Source organism: Gobius niger, assembly GCF_951799975.1.
Source record: "Gobius niger genome assembly, chromosome: 24".
Classification (NCBI taxonomy): domain Eukaryota; kingdom Metazoa; phylum Chordata; class Actinopteri; order Gobiiformes; family Gobiidae; genus Gobius; species Gobius niger.
In genome coordinates, this window is record NC_136875.1 from 8,462,790 (window position 1) to 8,487,786 (window position 24,997).

The 24,997-nt window shown below is 40.6% G+C and overlaps 2 protein-coding genes across 3 annotated transcripts in view; both read left to right on the forward strand.

Moving 5' to 3' along the window:
- Window positions 1–1,321: 1,321 nt before the first annotated feature.
- tmem183a (transmembrane protein 183A) lies at window positions 1,322–10,466 on the forward strand. Its single transcript, XM_079582247.1, has 8 exons — window positions 1,322–1,551; window positions 2,735–2,824; window positions 3,916–4,086; window positions 5,567–5,726; window positions 5,809–5,989; window positions 7,142–7,222; window positions 7,301–7,456; window positions 10,160–10,466. The coding sequence occupies exons 1-8, from the start codon at window positions 1,488–1,490 to the stop codon at window positions 10,343–10,345; spliced, it is 1,089 nt and encodes a 362-aa protein (XP_079438373.1). The 5' UTR covers window positions 1,322–1,487; the 3' UTR covers window positions 10,346–10,466.
- A 5,459-nt stretch (window positions 10,467–15,925) lies between these two features.
- tfeb (transcription factor EB) overlaps window positions 15,926–24,997 on the forward strand; it is an 84,046-nt gene continuing 74,974 nt past the window's right edge. Inside the window, exon 1 of one of the 2 annotated variants that reach the window (XM_079582186.1) lies at window positions 15,926–16,037. The gene's annotated coding sequence lies outside the window, so the exon portion shown is untranslated. The remainder of the gene's footprint in view (window positions 16,038–24,997) is intronic. The other variant, XM_079582187.1, reaches the window with a different exon arrangement.

Here is a 24,997-nt window from a genome sequence, read left to right on the forward strand (position 1 = left end):
AAAGAAAAATAAATAAATAGCCTTCATAAACATTTGTAGCCTATAGAGTTCGGGAATGTGACGTCATATCGCTAAGCATTATGGGATTAGCAGCAATTGTAAACTAATGGAGATTTAAGCAGTTAAAATACTGGAGTTATTGTTCACATTAAAACACTTGGACGTCACAGTGAGTTAGATGTTTTTACCAGCAGTAACTCAGCAGCTAACGTAGCTGTTCCACGGCTATTTTCTCCACTTAATAAACTGTTTTTAGCTAATGTTAGTCAATGGAAATGTATGCTAACAGCTGCAAAGATGGCCGATCTCCATGGTAACTGTAGACTTTCCCGAACTCTATAACAAGAGGGCGTCAGCTCATACACATAGCTTATATTTCACATTCTTTTAAGGCAGCTTTACATTCTATAATTACATTTTAAAAGGAATAAAATTGGGGTTTACATTCAGGAATCTACATTTATGTAAACAAAATTTACTCAACATAATCAGATTATAATAGGCTACATAGGCTATTGTAAACTGGGGGAAAAGTATTTAGCCAAAATCCAATAGAAAGTCTACGGGAAACTGACCAAATACTTTTTTCCCCAGGCCTATAGGCTATATTTTTTATTATCTTTCATAAACACACTAAATTTGACACTATTATCTAAGAGCACCAACCTTGTTCTTTACCTTCAACCAATTGTATAAATCAACCCAAAATTTCTTCACATTGCTGCATTCATAAAATAAATGTTCTTGAGTTTCAATAGCTATCAATTTGACAAAATTTACATGCGTTATCTTGAAATTGGTAACAATGTTTTTATTTTATTTTTGTTTTTTTTATTGAAAAGTATATGCGTATATAGAGTATGCCAGGGGGTAACAGAATTGTACAATACAATTATTCAGTTACAAATATATTATATTTCGAGCAAATACTGATTTTTGCCTTTTTGTTTTCAGAACCTTAAAAAATCTTGATATATGAGAGAGTATCACTAAAAAAATGTGCAAAGTTGGGTTTCTGCTTAGAATATTTACATTTGTGAATATAAAATTTGGACAAAAGGATAAATTGGTAACAATGTAGCTGTGGGTTAGCTAGTTAAGTGACGGAAACAACAAACTAACACGGACCATGACTGCGCAACTTCCATCATCTTCCCTTTAAACATTTTCTAATTAAATGTTACATTATATTCCACAAAGAATATTGCCTGTAAATGATTGTACTTAATTATCACAATTAAACTAACTACTTACATATTTCTGGCCAACAGAGGCCAGTAATCGGCTAAAGTTGTTTTGGGAGAGCAAAACTACAACTCTCGCGATACTTCGGACGTCGCGTCAGTCCATGATGGCCGAAGATCCTGGTGGTACACTTTTTAAATTCTTTATTATTTTTCTTCCTTTCTCCCTTCTCCTGCTTGCCGCACAGCCATGGCGGGACCCGCAGCCTCGCTAAGCATTCACAGATCGCACCCCTTATCGACATGCCCAAGAAAGGAAACAGAAAACGGCTGAAATTCAAGGCAGGGGACGTTTGCTCCGAATCAGGTGTGTGCGAGACTTCACCTTAGCATAGGAGAGCTAGCATGCTAACTCGACCCGGTGCCGGCAGATTGTGCAGAATAGAATGCAAGGCCGAATTGACAGGTAATTGCCAAGTCATGAGCCTGTACTGACTTATTTCCCTTTTGGGGAGTTCTGGTTATACTTACGTGTAAGTTGGAAAATTGCTCAACTGTAGCTATGCTGGAACACAGCTTACGTGTAAATGCAAACTGCAGTCAAATGCAGATCAATTGAAATGTATGTTTTGCGAGTACATTAAGTGCACATGACAGGTTTTAATTTAATGCTTTTTGCGTTATTTAGAAGAATAACATCAGTTGCATGTTCATTAGTTGCATACTTGTCATTTTATTTCAGTGAAGCCGCAATTTTAATGAAGAAATGTTCGGCAGAAAAGTTATTTTTGTTAAGCTGCTGACAGGAAATGATATAGATCCATTTCCATCCAGGTCCATTTTCCATTGATTTCACATGGCTGTTATGGCAACCGTTGAACCTCTTACCCCCCACCTGAATGGAGCACATTTTCTCCAGTTTGGCATTACCCAAATCTAGAAGCTTCTTGATTGGAGAGTTTACAGCCTCATTTGAAAGCTAAGACCTACAGAACTGATCAAAACTGATCGTTTTCTTCGCGTTTTTGCCATTTTGTTGTCACTTTATAATGTTATTTTTCATAGCTTTTTTAGTCTTTTTTGTTTTGTTTATTCGTCCCTTTTCTGTCCCTGTGTTGTCACTTTTTTGTCACATTTTTATTGCTTTTTTTTGGTCACATTTCAAGAAGCTTTTAGATTTAGGTAAACCCCGAACTGGAGAAAATGTGCTCTGTTCAGGTGGGGGTTAAGGGGTTAAAATTGTTTGCCTTGATCTATGTCACTTCCTGTCAGTGTCCAATAAGGCAGTGAAACTATTAAAACATGAAAATATTCTGAAATAATAAATCATCTGAAATATTATTCTGTTGTGTGTGTTTTAGCAAAAATGTTGTCTAATGTGTCGGATGCACTTTAAGCCCTCATCCAACCCTCTTCAAATATGGTGTTGCCAATGTGTAGCTGATCATTAGAAGCACCGTTGCTTGTTTATGTTTTGAGTTATACCGAGTTAGTAAGTTATGACCTGCCATATTCCGCAGCACGGCTTTAATATTGTGTTTTAATTTCAGTCTCAGTTGCTGATTACGCCGATGCCGATCCAGCCGTCGTCAAGTCTGGGAGAGTGAAGAAAGCCGTCGCCAATGCGGTGGAGAAAGAAGGCATTTACATTTTTCATTGCAACATATTGCCCTCAACACTGTTAAAGGAACAGGCCACCGTTTCTACATACTGCGATATGTTTTTACCTGAGCTTAGAGGAGTTGATGTGTACCTGTCTAGTCATTGAGCGTGCCCGTGAAAGAGCTTGGTTGATTCTAACTTCACCCCCGTTTGGAGCTATAGGAATACATTGGGAGAGGACAAATGCTAAACTATATCTTTGGTCTTTTTGCGTGACTGAGGGCACACAAAGACCAGACAGGTACGTATCAACTCGTCTAAGCCCAGGTAAGAACATATCTCAGTATGTAAAAATTATGACCTGTTCCTGGAATAGGCCACTGTTTTCACATACTGAGATCTGTTCTTACCTTAGCTTTGACGAGTTCTTTAGGACCTGTCTGGTCTTCACCCGTGCCTTCAGTCACGTAAACACAGCACAGACGGCGTTAGCATTTAGCCTCTCCCCCTCTCCTCTATAGCTCCAAAACTGGTCAAGATAGAAGCTACCAAGCTCTTCCACGTTTTCCCTATTTAAATATGGTTACGTGAAGTGTTCCACTACAAAGTATAATTACACAAAATTAAACAATGTGGATTTTCTAAGTGGATAAAAGGGGGAACTATATTGTAAGGCGTAATAATACCAGGAGTAGTTCGAAATCCGTGCAGTAATCTTCACTTTACTGCGCAGTAATCTTCACTTTACTGTGCGGATGCCAAATTACCTTACAATATAGTTCCCCCTTTTATCCGCTTAGAAAATCCACATTGTTTAATTTTGTGTAATTGTACTTTGTAGTGGATCACTTCACGTAACCATATTTAAATAGGGAAAACGTGGAAGAGCTTGGTAGCTTCTATCTTGACCTGTTTTGGAGCTATAGAGGAGAGAGGGAGAGGCTAAATGCTAACGCCGTCTGCGCTGTGTTTACGTGACTGAAGGCACGGGTGAAGATCAGACAGGTCCTAAAGAACTCGTCAAAGTTAAGGTAAGAACATATCTCAGTATGTAAAAACGGTGGCCTATTCCTTTAAACAAGTGGTCGGTTTGCATTCTGATAGTAACTTTGTATGGGTTTGGTTTTAGTGAAGTCCCTCTGTGGCCTAGAAGCTTCTCAGGGCGCAGTGGATGAAGTGCTCACATCCGCTGAGAGCTTGAACGGAGGAGCTCTGGAGAGCAGTGATGACAATGACCCAGAGGATGAGGAGGACAGTCAGTCCAAAGAAGCCCATAAGAAGAAAAACAAACGGAGGAAAGGTGAACAATACGATTTGTACTCTAGGGCATATTATCACTAAATAAACTTCATCATCATTATTATTGTTTGAGGTCGACCGTTATGGGTTTTTCTAAGGCTGCTGCAAATTATTTGGGATTTTTATTGGCCGATATACACGGCTGATATTTTAAACTGATATTTTTGGCCGATTATTCCAAATAATCCTGTAAAAACATAAATACTCAGCAGTGGCAGTTTTATTATCCTACATTTGGTGATTTCATGAGAATCTCTGTTCCAGCCTTGATTAGTTGCCGTTGTCATTATTTTGAGGGCCAAATTTTCTTTTTTTCAAATTTAAGTCCGGTATTATTACGACGGTATCGATTCAAAAAGGAAAAAACAACAGAAAATCCCCCCTACGTTGGTTGAAACACAGGGCGAAATGGCAGTGTGGGAGAAGAAATTCACAGCGTAAGGCGCCCCTACCCCAACGTCCATTGTGCTGGCGGGAATGCCGCATTGCCCTCTAAATGACTGCTACCGGTATTGAATATTGAGGGATATCCCTACATAATAGATCCCATACATCCTGATGCAAATTCATTAAGGCGAGACCCTGCAGGTGAATAGGGGAAAAAAATGAATGTAGAGATATCAATTTGAAACTTTAGCTGAACATTACAGATATAGATATGAGAGAAAAATGTATTGCATTTTTTCTGTCATTTTATGTTTTCACATAACAATAAGGCATTTTGAGCATTAAAATGGCCAAAATTGCCTATATTTTGGGCAACGAGATCAAAATAATGAATTGAACTAAGATTTTTTTCAGAGGGGATTTTGGATATTTGGTTTAGTTTTTCAATAAACTAATCATCAGTGAAAAAATCTGTAAAAACTCATATTCCGCCTGTTTTTTTGGTTTCAAAGTTGAATAAATAAGGCTAGGAATTAGATATTAAAAAATCCCTCTGAAAAAACCTTCAAAATATTGTTAGGTCTCAGACTGGAAAGTTTGGAGTCAGTGGGAGCTTCTATCAGGGCTCAGGCTCTGCCCGAGTGCGGCTTCTCTCATTCAGAGAAAACCAGCCCTGAAGTTTTGTAGCGAGTGCGCATGCACGGCCCGTTCTCAGACTTTTCCGCACCAGCGTCTCGTAGGAGGAAAAATACCATATTTGGGTGAAAGCGTCATCAAGGGGCCCCTTAGCAGGACACGTGGATGTAAAATCTGTCAATATTTATGAATGAATACCCGCTTGAAAGACGGACTTTCTACACAGCGCAGCAGCTACTTCCGGGTTGCCCCCACCTCGCAGACTAAACATCATAAAATAAACATCATGCGGGTGAGTTTTGTCATTTTTATATCTGACATGAAAACTAAGATGTAAAGGGAGGAAAATAGATAAAAATCTCCACTTCGACCACTGCGTGAAAAATCCATACTTTCACCTGCCGTGTCTCGCCTTAATTAAATGACATACAAAAATCAAATGTCTGTCTTCTTCCCAGGGAACAGCGAGAGCAGCGATGCACAGGACTATCCCATGGACATCTGGCTGGTTCTGTCCGCCTACATTCGACCCGAAGACATTTGCAGATTCGCTCTGATCTGCAGAAACGCCTGGACGGTCACCTGCACCGCCGCCTTCTGGAGCCGGCTCTACAAAAGGCACTCATTTCTCAGTCTCTTCAGTACAAACATGAACCGCATCAACGGTGAGAGAAATAACGCCGCCGTCGTCTCATTTCAGACACTACCGCTTGGAGGCCGACCTGCCGCCGCGGCTTCAGCCCGACTGCGTCGCCAGAATGCGCTGTTTGAAAGCGCGCGTGATCCGCTCGCTCTTTCATCTGTACGAGCCATTCACGTCACGTGTTTCACAAGTCCCGCCCCTGCCCGAGACCACGCCCACCACTCTGCTCAACTCGAAGGTGAACCCATTCAACCAGATGCCCTACATGACTGGGTTATAGATACAGACGGCATCTCGTCATAGAAGGGGGCGTGGCTTCGCCGAGGGGGAAAATAGAATCTTTAGAGAAACACAATTTTTCACTCTTTTTTGCCATTTTCTGGTGGAATATCAACTTATTTATCACATAAATAAAGTCAAGTGTAAATCGGACCCATATGGATATTTTCTCACAGCAGATTGTTCAGTAGAAGTGAAAAAACGGCAGTTGTAGCTCGCGCTAGCTAACCGTTAGCATTAGCCTGATGCTAACATTTGGCATTCTGTCAGCATTCTCCGTTATTCATGTATTTATGGGCTGTTGAACCACTTTGCTCCTCCCCTTGTCTTTGTATCATTATTTAGTAGAAACTATGTTCATATTTCAGCATTTGTTCCAGTAGTTTTTGAATAATTAGAGAAAATATAATTTTTTTCAAAAGTGTTTTCCCGCTTAACCGTTTTCAAAAAACTATTGCCAGTTCAATCAGTGGTTCTCAACGGACGTCTTAAGCCCCACCTTTACCCAAATCGACAAGCTTTTTGACTGCAGAGCAACAGAGCCTCATTTGAAAGCTAAGGCCTACAAAACTGACTAACTTTTTGTTGCGACGTTGGTGTGTTTTTGTCAAAAAAATTTCGTGTTTCTCTCTTTTGATGTATTTTCATGTTTTTCCTGTTTTTTGTTGTGTTTTTGTTGCTTTTTTCATCATTTTTGTTGTGTTTTTGTAACTTTGTCGTCACTCTTGTTGCTTTTTTTTTTAAATTTTCATCCATGCGTTTCTTTTTTGTAATGTTTTTTTCATCACACCTTTTTCAGGAAGCTTCTAGATTTGGGTAAAGCCAAGCTGGTTCAGGTGGGGGTCAATGCAAAAGCGACTGTTTACTTTTTAATTTTTTTTTTATCATGTTATAGTGTTGTTCTGTTATCAAAAACATGAGGAGGAGGAGGGGCTTATGGGGAGATAACTCGAAAATCAGGAAGTGAAACTACTGGATCTTGTTTTAAATATCCCTTGAGCCAACAGGCAAGAGAAGGCCTGCACTTTACCATAGAGCTGTATAAACGTGACCGCATTTCAATGATCATTTTTATGTTTGCTCTCACGTGCCACGCTTGTTTGTTTTGCAGTGTTTACTTTTCTGCATCAAAAAGTTGTCAGGGACTCGGCCCGAGCCGCTCTGGGAGTTCAACTTTAAATTTGTGAAGCAGGTAAGACAGTTCTGCGTCTTCTTTCGTTGCATTTTTGTTGTTGTTGTGAGTGAGTAATCGTGTTTTTTGTTTTCACAGCATGGGCATTATAAAAACGGCCGTGCCAAAGTCCTGCGTTTGCCCCGACAGTACGAAGACGTGCACACGAACCCGGACTCGGACTGTTACCTGCTGCAGGTCACCACCCTCAACTTCATCTTCACTCCGGTCGTGATGGGCATGACGCTCACTCTGGTCAGTGTCTGCAAACATCCGAGAGTTCGATCTTTTACGAAGAATGTACAGATAAGGTGGTCCTCAGCCTAGATTTTGAAAACAGAGATAGAATCAGGGATTGATGGTCTCCAGTAGGGCTGAAACGACTAATTGACGACTAATCGATTATTGAAATAGTCGACAACTATTTTAGTAATCGATTAATCGTTTTCTGGTTCACACAGACTCAAATAGAGCAAAACTGACATGAAAATGTAGTATTTTGGATGAAAACCTACTTTGTTTTTCATAGTTGGGTCTGTATTTTTTTGTATATTGTAAATTTCATAAATATCCGTCCGTGTCTCGTCCAATCAGAAGCAGAATTAGCGCCAAGAGCCTCCAACAAACCAGTGTTCATTTCGTCGACTAAAATATTTAGTCTTAATTTTAGTCAAAGTGATATTTTTACCGACTAAAATTAAATTAAACGTTTTTCATGAGACTAAAACTATGACTAAAATGTCCAGATATTTTAGTCGACTAAAATAAGAATAAAAATTAAAGGGAGAGACTAAAATCATCCAAACTTCTATTGACCGTCTGAAAGAGCCTCAGATCATGTAAATTCTCTGCCAAAGGATCAGCTCTGAGCTTTGTTCATGTGGAGCAGCTCCATGAAGCAGAGGAACAAGATTAAATATGATTATAATGAATATTATCAATGCAAAGTCGACTAAATTAGTCTTAAATTTAGTCGACTAAATTGACATGCAATTTTAGTCGACTAAAACTAGACTAAAATTGAAAAGTTTTTTTTGACTAAATCTTGACTAAAATTAAATTACATTTTAGTCAAAAGACTAAGACTAAAACTAAAATAAAATATGTTGTCAAAATTAACACTGCAACAAACATTTGCTTTAAGTTTCCTCCATCAACATGTCATCAAGTGGCGCCACTTTAGCTTTATGTGATTTTTCTTTTTCTTTTTTTAATCCAATTTTCCTACACCATTCACAGCCAATCGATTAATCGTAAAAATATTCGATAGATTAATCAATGACAAAATAATAGTTAGTTGCAGCCCTAGTCTCCAGAGTTGCTAGAAGCGCTTTCTCCCACCAGCAGAACTGTTTTTTGGAAATGGAGCGCTCTATTTCCAAAAAACAGTTCTGCTGGTGGGAAAAGGTTATTGAGGACTTTAGGTGAGTGAAAGAACTTTGAAATGTTTTTTACAATTATTGCTGCCATAAAAGCTCACGGTAGGTTAAGAATTTTAGGACCCACTGTAAACTGTTGTCACGTCTCATGAGCTGTAGCCATAGACTGTATATATAATGGACAGCTTCTGCTCACTCCTCCCCGTTTACCATAATGACCACGCTCGTGGGGGAAGTCATGGCGGATTTACAGACTCCCCCTCCCCAGCTCTGACGAAGCATGTTCCTAAAAAGGACATAAGGGCGGGATCTCGGCCCTTGCGTGACGTGTAGCTCGCGCAGCTCCAATGCTAACAGTCCGACCCTCATTACGTACGAGATTTCAAAAATTCTTATTACGAAAACCGGCCTGGTTTCTTTAATTGTGACTAACCCAGCGTTATCTCAGAAGGAAGATCTAGCCTAGTCTAGTGTTGAAAGAATGAAACCAGGCGTTAAAGTTGTTTTTAAGGTGTCTAAACTCCAATGCTTTTCAATGGGGCACTAGCGGCGATATGGAGGTACTACAGCAATGGCGGCCTCTAGTGTCTTGGGCATGAAGCAGAGCAGCCAGAAGAAATGTGTTAAAACCACCCCTGAACACATGAAGTTAACAGCAAGTTAAATCTTATCAGGAGGAAATCTCATCCATTTTCAGGATTTTTGCTTAACCTCTTAACCCCTGCCTTCACCATGTGCATTTTCTCCAGTCCAGCTTTTCCCAAATCTGAAAGGTTACAGCCTATAAGCCAGTGTAGTGCCTCATTTGAAACTTTGAAAACTCATCTAAACGGATCTTTTTCCTTGCGTTGTGCTGTGGTGTTGTCGCTTTTTTGACAATGCATTTTTGTAACCCTTTTGTGACGTTATTGTTGCATATTTGTCGCTTTTTTTTGTCACTTTTTCATCGTTTTCATCATTTTTTTGTTGCCTTTTCATCCTCGTTTTCGTATCATTTTTGTTACCACAATTAGTTTTTAAATTTGGGTAAAGCTAAAGAAAATTAGCTCTGTTCAGGAGTGGGTTGAGAGGTTAACGTTGCCAAAGGAAGAGTCCCAAAAGAAAGCAGTGATGACTATTCTTTTACTTTAAGCATATTCAATTAAAAAAAGCATAGTTATCATTTTATTGAATTTGCTAACTTAAATACAGTAGAGGTGAAGTTATATATCTGACCTCTACAGAGTGCGGCCCAGTTATTTGTATATTTTTCTGTATCTGGCGCTCACTGAAAAAGGTTTGGACACCCCTGATGTAGCTGTTTGTTACGTCTGTGTAATAACAAAAGTGAAACTGTGGAGCACATGGACATCAGCTGACGGGTTCATGTATTTAGAAACTCTTTTGTAATAAAAGTGAAATCTTGACACAATAAATCTGTTGGAAGCACCCAAACATGCCGATTTGCTCCCTTGAGACATGGCTAATAAAAGATAATGTTCTATTGCCTATTTATTAACAATTTGAGGTGAAAACTTAAAGCATATTGGATAGATTCATTTAGTTTAAAACTGTGACTGTGACCCTCTTGTCTCTGTAGTTCACCATCAACGTCAGCACGGACATGAGGCACCACCGAGTGCGCCTGGTGTTCCAGGACTCTCCCCTGCTGCGGGGGAGGAAGAAGCCGGACCAGGGGGCCACCGTGGTCATCCTGGACCCCGTTCACAGCGTGCGCCTCATGGACTGGTGGCACCCGCAGTACCCCTTCACCTCCCACGGATAAAAACCCACTCGCAGCTCCCGTACTATGCTCCTTTTTTTTTCTTTTTTCTTTTTTTTTCAGGCTTGAGAGACTTTTGGGATTAGGCATTTGTCGCCATCTGCTGGCAGCACGGGAGAATAGAGCACGTGGAAAATGCCTAATTTACAGCACATCCAGACAAAAAAAAGAAAAAAAAGATCCAAAGATTTAGCATAATATGGGAGCTTTCAGGTGTGGGTTACAGTATTCCAATGGGCTGATTAAAAAAAAAAACCTAGGTGCAAATGTGTTTTAAGTTCAATGTCTGTGCTTGGTTAATCTTAAGCGTGTAGATTTTAGGAAAGCATCATTGTTGAACTGAAAAGAAGACGGGATGCCAAGAAAATGACTCAGGCCCTGGCTACAAAGCATCTTATACAACTCATTTCCTTTCTTTGTGTCGTGTGACTAGCAAGGATGCAGGGCTTGATGTGAAGAATAAATTAAAGTACTGAAAATGTGTGAAATGTAGAGGCAGCGAAATGTTTGAAGCAGCTAAACCGATTCTGAAACATACTTGAAAAATGTCTTCTATTCAGGACAATTCATACATTCAATCACTTATGGATGATAAAGACCTGTTAGCTTTATCATCTTAATATTTCTTATAAGTGAAATGTTTCTATCATCAATGAAATAGTATTACGTCTTATTTGAATCAAACCTGAAAATGAATTTTACCCTCAAAACGTGTTTAAAGTGATCGTCTGTAAGTTGAAATGTTTTTACAAAGTTGATAGGTTTTGTATAATTGACTGCCTGGACTTGAAAATTGAGGCAACACAAATCATATTTTTTTATTTTTTCCTCGATGTTAGCAACTCATCAGAATGCCCGGGATTCAACCTTGACCAATGAGTGGAGCGTTTCCTGTGAACCAGCCTGTGAGGACCAATCGGGAGGGAGGGGGGGGGAGCTTGATCGTTTACTTTTGAAAATTCCGTCACTGCTCTTCGCCAAACTCGGAAGGGATTTCTGGTTAAAGGGGGAGGAATTGAATTGTTTACTTTCAGTTTTCACTCACTCTCACTTTGCAAACTCACAGACTATCACTTTAATATTTATTATATATTGAGTAAAAAGCAATATCATTACAATTTCCCATCCTTAATACAAACCTTAAGCCCAATAGAGAGGCACTAGGGCACAATAAACTGATTGAATAAAATCGTTATATTGCAATACTGCAGGTGACATTTTTTTTTTTTTTTTTTTTAAGCCATTGTAAGGCAAGAAAAACTTAATTTGGACACTAAGTACAATTGCAGTATTCTGAATGTAGCTACTTTGTCTTATAAACATTTCAGGACTTTCTTAAAGAGGGGGTATTATGCTTTTTTCAATCACATAGCACCAGTCTATATCACACTACAATGATGACCAAACCTTCTGTTGGTCTGTAAATGCAGTAAATTAGAATAACTGCCTTGTATAAAATTGCTCTCTCAAAATGGCTGTAGTGAATGTCTTGAAAAATAGGCCTCTGTCTCTTTAAGAACCTCTGACTCTTTCCGACACGCCCCCTCCACACGCTGTCTGTGGCCTCAGTGGGGAGGGGGTTCTGCTGAGGGGCAGTGGTTGGTTACTCAGCTGGTGACGAAAGCTCGGAGGCGTCTCCAGGAGGTGGGGGCGTTCCTAGGAGGACTCAGGCAAACCTATCCCTAAAATGGCCGCCATCAGAGTTTTTACAGATTACTCAAAAATACGTGAATGTGCCAAGGCAACACTTCAGGCATGTTTTTAATGAGGGAATGACATAATAACATGATGTAAAGCTTGAAAAAGTCGATTTTGAATACCCCCCCCCTTTAAAAAAAAATCAAACGTGTCAATAAATATAACTTTCCTGTATCCACTCTTGTGTAGCCAGGGCCTGTTTACACATATGTCCACAGTACAATTCACTTTCCCACGTTCTGGTGCTGTCTGTGGAAAGACACTTCAGCTTTAGAGATTTTATTCCACTTTTATTTCAGAAATCGGAAGTTGTACGATGTCAAATGTGCACATCTTCGTGACTCGTTGTTTCCACGCTGTCCATAAGCTTGGCACTGCCCTTCGAAAAAGAACCATTGATCGTGTTTTTGTCTGAGTTTGTGGGTTGCAGTTTGTATTCATATCATGTGCAGCGTGACCGTATTATGTGAACAACGACGAAGCCAAAGAGGCACTTACCTCAACTACTGATGATACTAACACAGAAACTCTTACCTAAAGCTGCACTGCGGAACACATTCATTTTGTCACGAGTCGGTGAAAATTACCTCAGAAACACGTCTGTACTTCTCTTCGTTAAAACTTGGCTGGGATCGGGACGTGGCCAGATTGACTTATGACCTGGAATGTTCCGCGACGTGGCTTTGAACTCGCGTCGTCACTGCGCCTTCATCTGCCTTCCACTGCCACCTGCGTAAAATGGAATGACTATTGAATGTTGCCCCATGTGTACTTAGATTCACAATAATTATCATATGCTAAATTATGATTTTGTTTTTCTTTGAAATGTCTTGCCCTGAAATGATACAAAAATTCTGCAAAGTGTTCTGTTCTTGGCATTTGTAGTTCATTTCGATTTTGTTTGGGCGGTATTGTTTCAGTACTAGATCAAATCAGCACTGATGAATTTGAACACTGAAATAAAATCAAACTCGCCATTTTCGAGTCTCCTGTGCAAGTATTTCGTACCTGTTTGTATCGCAGTGTGGAAAGTAAACGTTTGACTCATTTCAAAATTGTGGTATTTGACTGAGAAGACGTATTACATACAAGGCCATGGGAACCCGGGGTGCTGAGGGTACTGCAGCTCCCCCTGGTGGATAGTTTCGCATTACAGGCATTATTAGTAAATACAATATGTTCCCATGGCTCTGAGTGTTGGGGAGAATACTTTAAATTATATTTAGGTCCAGAATACTGAAGACTTGCCTTAAAGGGATAGGCCACCGTTTTTACATACTGAGATATGTTCTTACCTTAGCTTTGACGAGTTCTTTAGGACCTGTCTGATCTTCACCCGTGCCTTCAGTCACGTAAACACAGCACAGACGGCGTTAGCATTTAGCCTCTCCCTCTCTCCACTATAGCTCCAAAACAGGTCAAGATAGAAGCTACCAAGCTCTTCCACGTTTTCCCTATTTAAATATGGTTACGTGAAGTGTTCCACTACAAAGTATAATAACACAAAATTAAACAATGTGGATTTTCTAAGCGGATAAAATGGGGGACTATATTGTAAGGCGTAATAATACCAGGAGTAGTTCGAAATCCGCGCAGTAATCTTCACTTTACTGTGCGGATGCGACGCTGAAATGTCCCTGTCCAAGTAAACTAAACAAAAAACAAAAAAACACCATTATAATAGGCCTAGATGTTTATATTATCATGGCAGTATAATGTAGCTATATATTATAATTGTGAATATTTCAGCACTTGTTTAATGTAACGTTATTTAACCGTTAATTGAGACGTTAGCAACAAAGCGGAAAATCTTAACCGTTTCGCGTTGACATTTAACAAGTATATTTGGAACAACACCTACAAAATAACGTGGTTTATTGAAAATGTTCACATGTTTGTTTACTTACATGTCACGTAGGGCGCAGCCATCTTTAAATGGTCCTTCTCGGGTAGGGTAAAATTGTTCCGAGTTTCCGAGTCGGAATTACGGAGTTGGTGCGCGTTCCAGTTGAAATATCCAAGTTGGAGCTCGGAAATTCCGACTTCCGACTTAACTGGAACGCACCATTAGCATCCATGTGTTTGTTTATGAAGCATTTTTTTTAGGTTGACCTATTTTTTCACCTGGTTAGGCTATATATAATTATGTTATAACAGAAAAAAAATGAACTGCACTGTGAAATTGTCACTGCTTTGTGGTTAAAGAACAGGGGCGGACTGGCCATATGTCCATTCTGGAAGAGCACAGAAGGGCCACTGGCTCTCGGGCCACCGGTCTGGCCCCCCACTTTACCTTACCCTTACCCCCGGGCGTAACCGAGCTTTACCCAAATCGGTCATACCGCCTTTGCGATGCCCAATCCCGTCAGACCTTGGAAGCTAAGCAGGGAAGGGCCTGGTCGGTACTTGGATGGGAGACCGTTTAGTAACACCAGGAAGCCTAGCGAATGTAGTGAGTGAGTGAGTGGTTGGTGGTGGTCGAAGGGGCCGATGGCGCAGACTGGTTGCCTCGCTTCCGTCAGTCTACCCCAGGGCAGCTGTGGCTACAATAGTAGCTTACCACCACCGGGTATGGAGTGAATGAATAGTGCAATGTAAAGCGTCTTTGAGTGTCCAGAAAAGCGCTATATAAAACCAATGCATTATTATTATTATTAAAAGCTTAAAAGAAAAGCATCCAAAAACAAAAATGTGCTGGAAAAGCAACAAAATGTGACGAAAACGTGACGACAAAGCAATGAAAAAAGCGATGAAAAAAACAATAAAAACATGACCAAAGAAAAAGAAAAACAAGAGACGAAAACACAACGAAAAAGTGACAAAAAAGTGACAAAAAAGCGACGAAAACAAACAACAACAAACAAAAATGGAGCGACAACGTGACAAAAAGTTACCATCACTTTTCTAGATTTTCAAATGAGGCGTTACAGCGTCGCTCCCCAGTCAAGAAGCTTTTGGATTTGGGTAAAGCCGAACTGGAGAAAATGCTCTTGGTTAAAGGGACTATAAGGAGTTTAAAAATGTCAAAACTAAGTATTTTCCTCCCCCTACATGTTCCAGCCATGTCCTCATGTGTAGAATGAGCCCCGACCTGTTCACCACAACTGCCTCTAAAATCCTGCACTGTCACTCAAAAAGGTGTTCATTCGGGTCTGAAGCGCCGTCATGCACGAGCTTAATATAGAAGCTGCAGTTACACATAAGACCTGAGGTGGCAGTAGTGAGCATAAAATGACTAACTTGCATGTAGCCCCTTTAAGGCGGGTGAGAGGTTAACATGTATTTGTGGAAGGGCTGTTTTTCAGTCCCAGTCCGCCCCTGTTAAAGAACATAAAATATGAGTGGGGGTCCACCAAGATAGTTTGTACCCAGGGCCCCAGAATTTGGTGCTACGCCCCTGCACAATAGCACATATATTTCCTCCCTCCCAGTAACAAAAAACAAAACAAACATAATTCCACAACTAGATTTAAAATAATAAAAAAATCTTGTTAAGAACCTTTGACACACTCACATTTTCATTCGTGCGACGCCGCTTGCCCAGCCTTTATTTCTTGTGTTCCTCTTTCGCACTTTGAAGGTCCTTTCCAAACTTAGTCATCACGTCACGCGCCCGAAATAGCCTCCAAAAAAAAAAAAGCACACGCCCGTGACGGACTGCATTTCCCGTGGTGCACCGCTCCCCCGTCTTCCATTGGCGGTGGCGCAGGTGACGCCGCGGACGCTCCTCCACGGCGCACACCGCTCACTCTCGCGCCGGAGGCTGTGAGAGCAAAACGAAAACAAAATCGGGGCGACGTGCCTGTGGTTTGTGTGGATTCTAAAAAGGCGAGGGGGGGTTAAAGAGGGCAGTTTCGAAAAGGACTTTGTCGGAGAAAATAAGTCGTTTTTTAATGTTTGGGAAGCTCTGCGCCAAGAAGGAGCGGGTCTACGCGCACTTTGGTTGAACCTGCTGCGCGGCTGCTGCTGCACGCCTTCTGCCTGACCTTCACCGACGGTAAGTAAGTGCATTTCCCCACCTTCTTCCGACTGTCTCTCTGGGAACTTTGGCAAAACGTGAAATCCGTTCAGTCATTTTTTTATTTTCACTTTATTTTAGTGAACATGATCTTCAGATAAAACAAAAAAAAAATTCCTGTGTTGCAAAACTTTAGGGAAGTTTTAGATGAAGCACCGTTTGTCACAAGATCCATGGAATAATTTGGCAAATGCACATTATATGAACCTGATTGTAAAAAGATAGGAAAAGAAGAAACCATATATTAAAAGGGACATTTTTAAAGAGTCCAAAACGCCCACATGAGTCCATTTGACTAGACAAGAGAATAATGCAAAAAGCAGAAGTGGTCTGTTCTTAAAATCTGTTTAGTGAAGTGACTAGTTCTATAGCAGCGGTTCTCAATGTGTGGCACTTGGGCCTCTTCAGGTGTTAACTACAATTATGGATATCACACATTTTACTGAGAGATGCTGAGTTTGTGGTTTAGCAACACATGTCAGGAAAGCAAGTGTTTGAGAACCGCATATACCGAATATATATATTATATTATAGTTTTGTTTGGTTGTGTTGACTTTAAAGTGCCCGTGCCATATGAATGGATGTATTTTATCTACACTCTTGCCTTTTACTGTAATTGATTAATTTTATGTGGATGTCCAGAGGAGAAGGAGCGACAAAACAGAGGTTAGGTAACTTTGTGTGGAAGAGCAAGAAAAATAGTGCTCAAGACAGAGTGAAATAGTGCTCAAGACAGAGCGAGTCAAAACAAGACTTAAAAATAGTGCTCAAGACAGAGTGAAATAGTGTCAAGACAGAGCGAAATAGTGCTCAAGACAGAGTGAAATAGTGCTCAAGACAGAGCGAAATAGTGCTCAAGACAGAGTGAAATAGTGCTCAAGACAGAGCGAATCTAAACAAGACTTAAAAATAGTGCTCAAGACTGAGTGAAATAGTGTCAAGACAGAGTGAAATAGTGCTCAAGACAGAGCGAGTCCAAACAAGACTTAAAAATAGTGCTCAAGACAGAGCGGATCTAAACAAGACTTAAACATGCATATAACTGAAAGTATTTTATCTACACTCTTGCCTCTTACTGTAATTGATTAATTCTATGTTTTTATTGATTGTATTTGTTTTCTTATATTTATGCAACTGTGAAACACTTTGAATTGTGCTCTACAAATAAACTCGCCTTGCCTTAAAGTGGAGATTTCCCGCCAATTGTGGGCGGCTGCTGTTTGCTCTGTGGTGCTGGTATATCCTCCTGTGCAATTGCTGTTTAGTTTCTCCGTGTTGGTTGCAAACTCTTGTCTACGTCTGAATCATTGTCCTCCAGTTCAGTTTTACCCAAATCTAAAAGCTTCTCGACTGGAGCTCGCAGCCTCTAGGTTAGTGTGGCGCCTCATTTGAAAGCTAAGACCTACAAAACCGATCTAAGCGTTTTTGTCATTTTTTGTGTTGCTTTTTTTCTTACATTTCTGTCACTTTTTTTTGTCGTCTGTTTTGCTGTTTGTTGCGTTTTTGCTGTGTTCCCATTGTCATTCACGTTTTGTTTTGTAGCTGTTTAGACACTTTTTTCAAGATGCTTTTTGATTTGGTTGACGTTGAACTGGAGAAAATGTGCTCGGTTAAGGCGGGGGTTAAGATTCATGGCAAGAAAAAACAGCCCAAGTCAAGTCCTAATTAGTCCCAGTGCAGCCTCCAGAGACTGAACTCTGAAGGCCCTTAGCTTTCAATTGAGCAGTGGCATGTTCACATACCGGATAAGAGTATCACTTGTGTCCTCATGCGCAGCTTAAAGGTCAGTCTTGGCTGTAGTTCCTTTTTGGATGATGTTTTTTTTCTCCTACAAACAGTTGTGTGTTTGCCATGTTTGATATGTATATTTTTCAAACCGTTTGATCCGAGGGCCACATCAGGTTTTTAAGCTTGCGAGAGAGGTTGGACCAATTGCAGTTTTTGTGGATGTCAAACTAATACAATATATAAATACACTGTTATAGCTTAAATGAGAACAGTGGAGTTGGTCGAAATTTTTGCCAATGCATCAATGTTTAGAGGTCTCTGCTTTTCAAACTTGTCTTGTTGGTGAGGCTTAAATGCTATGAGTGTCGGACGCTCGTGCAAAGACCCTCAAAGTTCCCGACTCCTCAGACGTGCCACCCATTCGGATTGGGCTGCCGCGCTGTCGCCGCTTTGCTGTGAAGTCGCTCGCATTCCCTCTTTTTCTCTCTCTGTGATCGCTCCATGACTCTATCCTTACCTCTCTTGTGCCTCTGTGCTCTGTTCCATTTATACTCTGCGGTGAGGGCTGGTGTCAGTAACAGGAACACCTTGGCCCCCAGGGCTATGCAAGACCTTCTAATACTGCTGCTACTGCTGCTACTACTACTATTACAGCTACGATTACTAAAACAACTATTACTACTGCCACTATTTATAATAATGTGCTGGATAGTTATCGTTATTGTAATATTAGCTGATGCAGTATCCATGTCCATACATCGCAAAGTCACGTGGTCTCCCATCTGACTGGGATTTACTCTTTTTTTTCTTTTGCTAGCGCAGCCTAAACAATGACAAAAGCAAAGTTCAGTTTTGCCATATTAGTTGTGTTTTTGGTCCTGAGTCATTACTACGGCTGGGTACCGTTCGTTTTTTTTCGATGCCACTACTTTCACGATTCCAGCTTTTCGGTACCAGTGCCTTGACGGTACTTTTTCCGATACCTATGTTATTTTAATTGAGTTAAAATAATGTGCATAAAAAGTATCGTTCAGGAGGAAGTCCAAACATGGCACAACAGAGAACAGGCCGCAGCAGCGTCACCTGTAACTTCATTTTTTGAGCAGAATTCCCACTAAAGCAGTGATAAAAAGAGAGAAAGGACATTATTACCGTCTGAGCTGAAGGAACAGACCAGATCCACATCAGGACCGTTTTCTTTTAGATAAACCTTTCTAAACACACTGCGCTGTTCGACGAAGTGAAAGCGCCTCAAACGTCAAAGATCTGTTACATAGTGAGAGCGCTCACTCTGTCACTTAAAAATGTACCATAACTGTTCCAAAAATGGCTAATGCAGAGTGAGCGCTCACCTTTTCCGGAAACAATCTTTGATCCCAAATGCTCCAGTGCCATTTGGTGCAGCTGGAGTTGTAAACAGCGCGTATCTCTGTGGGGCTAAAGCTAAAGGTAAAGCCCATGTGCTTCTCGTTGTCATACCGTGTTGTCACTGCTTTTCTCTTTGTCTAAGAGTCTAGTTTCTTATTCAGTCCAGGTTTAGTCCTGTTTTTTAACTAGTTTACTGTAAGTCCTGGTTTAGTCATAGTCATAGATAATGACTGAAGTGTTAGTAAGTTACAGCTTTGCTTCGCTTCTGCATTTGTGCTGAAGCTGCTCATGAGTTCAGGCTTTTTTTAGACTCACTTCGGGTCATTTATTGACGTTTCGAGAGAAAAATTACCGAAAATTAGCACAGAAAAAAAAGGTTTTTCGATACCGCCCCCTACCGGTGCTTTTCGGTACTGTTTAACAGTACCCTGCCCTAGTCATTACTGAGCATTGTTTGATGAAAAAGCCAATTAGTTCTAAGATCTTGGCTCAAAGGTGCATTGCGGCTCGGTTTGGACGAGCAAAAAAAACCTTGATACTAGTGAGTATTTGACCTTTTAGTGACCGAGCAGCCGTCTCAGAGTTTAGCGATGCATTTGCTTTCCATCATTTTGGCCTCTATGACACTGTAGCATCAATTTTTCTTTTTGGAGCTTCAAGTAGGTCTTTGCTGAAATCCGTATTGTGCGTTCATGTGCGTCCTGTTGCGACGATAATATGCCACAGATTTGAGATGGACACAGCGGAAAGAGAGAAAAGCAAACTCCCAGCACTCACTGACTTTACCAACAGTGAAGACACGATAAAGCTACATCCTCCATCTTTAAAAAATGTTACGTTGTTCAGCGGTGCAGAGATGAAGGCGTTTGGTCTCACTGGTGCAACAGGGGCCAAAGTTACTAAATAATCCAAAATACCCGTGGTTAACACAACGTGACTAAACCAGCAGGGCTCAACCATCTCTGTCAGGTGCTGGACCTAAAATGTTAGCCAAACGTTCCTTCGTCAAAAGCATACCTGGAGTTCATGCAGTTTTGTAATCCTGTTCACTTTCTTCTTCTACTGCTAAAGCGCTTTGATCTGCACTTCCTGGATCTTATACAAAGCCCATAGTCTATCACCGAGCCTGTTCTGCACTCAAAGCGCATTCATCACGGGACCATGGATATGCTAGCATGCTATTGTCTGAAAGTGAAGGCATATTTTCTCGCTACTGCCCGTCTAGCTTACTGTATTTACCTCAATGTTTGCATATTGTGTTCAAAACAAACAAAAAAGCCTCTAAAGTGCCGCATTAGAGGCTTTTTTGTTTTCTGTTCAAATGTATTGTTTGCTTTCCTGACAGCTGCTAACCTGTTCACTGCGCTAGCTTAAGGCGCTTGTTTTTGTTCGTCAGTAATCATGACCTCATAGGCGAGCTCTCTGAACTGTGTTGCTAACTTTTGTCAATCTGAGGCTGTGTCCGAATGTCCACATCGTGCACTATAGCGGTCACACACTGATGCCATTTATTTATTTATTTTATTTTCATTCAATATATTTTTAATTTTTATTGCACAGAAAGACAGATAGACAGAAAAGCTCATGTCCTAAAGCTCCCCAATGCCTGTGCTTTATTAATTTATGTATTTTTATTTAACAATAGTATTGAGATGTTGCTTAAATGGTCTCTTTTCGTCTTTACTTCAGCTCGTGTGTTTTGTAGCAGCTTAGCGAGTAGCTGCAGCGTTTTCATTGTTCTGCTGCAGCTCATTTTCGCTCAATATAAACATACTGTATGTCTTTAATTTGGATTTTCTGAGGACTTTTTAGTCGCTGGGTTAGTTTTTCAGATGAATAAACCCCTGGGCATAAAACGGCATCAGAATGGCCAAGACTGCTACTAGCTGCGAGTTAGCAACATTAGCCTGTATGTTGTAAACACTGCAGACGCTGCAGCACTAACAACATTTAGCTCTGGTTAAATCCAGCACAGACTCTGATTTAGAGAGCGCAGTCTGTAATAAAGTCAGCTCTATGTGGATTATTGTATTTCCACTAAAGAATTCTCCAGTTTGTTGCTATTTTCTCTCCTCAGCTGAGAGCTGCGCCTCGTAGGTGCGCTGGCCTCACGTCAAATGGTATCGGTTTCTTGTATCGGGACCTCATGAATGAGTACGAGTATGAGTACAAGCATGTGGTATCGGCCCGATGCTGGTATCGGTATCGGTGCATCCCCACTAATATACTATAAAAACGTTAAAACTTTAAGACTATAAGGGCATTCATAAAGTAGATTAAAATAAAACATGATGAAAACAACAGCGTGAGTGCATTCACGGGTTATTATGTTCATGAGTCTGATATAGAGTTATTGGGAAAAAGCAGTTCAAGTGGTGGGATTTATGCGTCTGGATGGACCGTAGCCTCCTGCCTGTGGGGAGAGGGGGGGAATAGTCCGTGTCCAGGGTGAGAAGGGTCCGCTGTGATCCGACCCACACGCCTCCGGGTCCTGGCGTTGAAGGACCTGGAAAGATGGGAGCACTGCAGTCATTGCTCGTCCCGGTCTGTAGCGCTGGGGAACCACACAGTGATGGAGGAGGTGAGGATGGACTCCATGATGGCCGTGTAGAACTGCACCAGCATCTCGGTCGGCAGAATAAGTTTCCTCAGCTGCCGCAGGAAGAACATCCTCTGCTGGGCCTGGTTGATGAGGGAGCTGACGGTTTGCTCACATTTGAGGTCCTGGGTGATGGTGGTGCCCAGGAAACGGAAGGAGTCCACGATGGAGGTGGGGGTGGGAGAGTCTGTCAGGGCGAAGGGTCAATATAGACCACAATGCATTGAGAGAGTCGGAGGAAAACCGACAGCGACGGGTCTTTGGACCAAAGATCTGACTAACTGTCTCTTGAATTTGATTGGTCTTTATTGCATTATTATTACCAATTTGCCATGGTAACACTTGCTAAAGGCTAACCATCTGGCTGTTTTCTCACGCTTATTCATTCACAATATTGACTTGTTTGATTTTTTTTCACTTATAACTAACTTATTCAAAAGCTAAACAAGCTCCAAAATCCTCTAAGAAAAAGATATAGACAAAATAAAACCACAAATTTCAACCTTAACCCCTTCGATAGAGTTTGTCGTTTTGTCAGTTTGGGCTATTTTTATGTGTTTCAGAAAACTTTCAATCGATTTTTTCCCCCCCTCATACTTCTGTGAGTGATCTACAGCAAACGTTTCAGATTGATGCAGTATCTCTAAATGTTTGACTCCTGTTACCTTTGAATAACCTCCTCTTCAGATGGAGCTTGACAACATTCCTTTGATTGGATGGAAGATAAGTCTGACTCAGGTGAAAGGCAAGGCTTTGGAGCTGGTCCTGCTCATTTTGATAAACAACTATTAGCGTTTGCTATAGACTGCTATACATAAATACTTCTACATTTTTTAAATATGACCTAACCTCGTAAAAAAGAACATAGAAAACATGTCTTTTCATTGTTTACGAAATGTTTATAAATGACAAAGAACTGGAAGTATGTCATGAGCTAGTTAATTATTAATTACCAAACGTTTTTGTATTTTTGTGTTAGTGATAAATGTGTAAATCTCAGTCGTTATGGAGGACTTTGCAAACCTTCCTTTGGGCTGTAGGTCAATCATTTCTCCAATAGCCGCCTGACCCGTGTTTGTTTTGCCCGACACGGTGAGAGTGAGGCCGTCGAGTTGTGACTGCAGCTCCACATTCTGCGTGAATCACCTTTGGCCTTTGAGCTTTGGCCTGGCAGTGACCCTGGTGTGGTTTCTCTGACCTGTGAACTTGACCTGAGAGTGGACTCGCTGACCACGGAGACATGAATCGGTTTGTTGGAGAGAAGATACAAGCTACGCCGGGATTTGAATGGACAGTCATCTTGAGAACCAAACTAAAAAAAATGCAACATAAACAACTTGTATGTCAGGTGCAAAAGCTTTGGTCATGGTGAATAAAGCAACATTACAATCTTTAAAACCATGGCTTGAGACTTGTTTCCTGCTCGTCCTGACTCCTGACCAAAATTTAGCTGTATATGTGGAGACAGTCTTCTTGTCACAGTAGCTGAAAGGGATATTTCAGGATTTTTGACATAGGGCCTCATTTCCTAGTTTTCCAGAGTGTTCCTGATTTCTAGAGTTTCGTGGCGCTAGGCTAATGCAAGGCTAGCGCATTTCTACAACATCATCTAGCCTGCATTAAAAACAGTCTGACCCGCTCCACAGTGCACCTGAGGCAAATCACTTATAACGCTACTTCAATAGAATAATTTTAACTATTTTGCATTTAAAATACTTTATATTTGAGCAGCATCAGCTTCGTGGTTGTATAAGCTACACGGCGGCGGAGTGATCTGCTAGAAAATAGTCCCTCAAAATGCGATCATTCATGTGATGCAAGGTCAGTTATATTCCAAAAATGATTTTATCGACACAGACATTTATATGGTTAGTCTGGTGTTATAAGTGATTTGCCTCAGGTGCACTGTGGAGCGGGTCAGACTGTTTTTAATGCAGGCTAGCTGATACCATAGAAATGCGCTAGCCTAGCACAAGCCTAGCGCCACAAAACTCTTCAAATATAAGAACTGCTTAAATTACAAAAAAAAAAATATCTCCAGAAATCAGCAACACTCTGGATAACTAGGAAATGAGGCCCTATGTCAAAAATCTTGAAATATCAATTTAAATAGTAATCTTAGAAACAAAAGATTGCAATGACAGAATGTAGGCAAGTACTCGCGCTACGTGGGCACAAAAATATGTGGATTTGTATACATTTGCAAGTATAAAATATTAACATAGGATGATATAAATTTGAAGTATATAGCTGTGGCAGTGGAGCTGTAAGGTCACCAAATAAATCTGCTTCCTCATTACAATATAAACAAACATTTGCAATATTGAAGTTCAGAAGTGAGAACGGAAGTAAATGAATTCACATCGTACATAAGGGCTCTTGGCCAATCAGTACATCTGCTTTATCACACGAACACACAAAGTATTCATTCATTTCACGTCACTATAAATCTGCTGTGCCAGGATCCATGTCGAGGACGCATTTCTCCATAGGAACAGTAAAGAGAACCTTCAAAAGTAAAGAGAAAACTGAAATAGTAACAAGGGCTGGGCATTTTTAAATTTTTCTTTAACTGATAGTCTGAGCCCTTAACGGTTAATTATCGGTTAACTCCTTATTCCCTGCGCTGACTTTTAACTCTTTGCTAAGTGTGTGATCATCTAGGCCAGGGTTTCTCAAAGTGGGGGTCGGTTCCCCTCGGGGAGTTGTGAGACACTGTTGCAAGATGAGTTTTGCGATAATATTTATACATTTCTGACATTGATTTTACTGTATTTTTGATGGAAAACAGCCATACATTAGAGACATTAAAGGCACACATTTAAGAGTTTATTACTGGTTTAAGGGGAGACACTACAGGCAAAACTCACTTTTTTCAGTTTTCAGGTTTTGGGCCAAATTGGTCTCTGAACATACAAGCTTTCACCTGGAAACAGAAAATATGCCTAATCTTCACAAAAATATGTTTAAATATTGCGCGGATTCCATGTTCCCCCATAGACTTATATGGGAGAACACAATTTCAAGGGCCTTTTTCTTAAAAACACATTTTTCTGTCATTGTGGCGACACTATGTCCACGTCAGTCGGACCTAAAGACTTCAAATTTTTCAGCCTTGGACTGAACAACACTTGGAAGATTTTTTCAGAGGAATTTTTTATTATCTAATCCCTAAGCCCCATTTATTGAGTTTTGAATGTCAAAAAATGAGGCAAAAATTAAATTTTTACACATTTTTCCACTA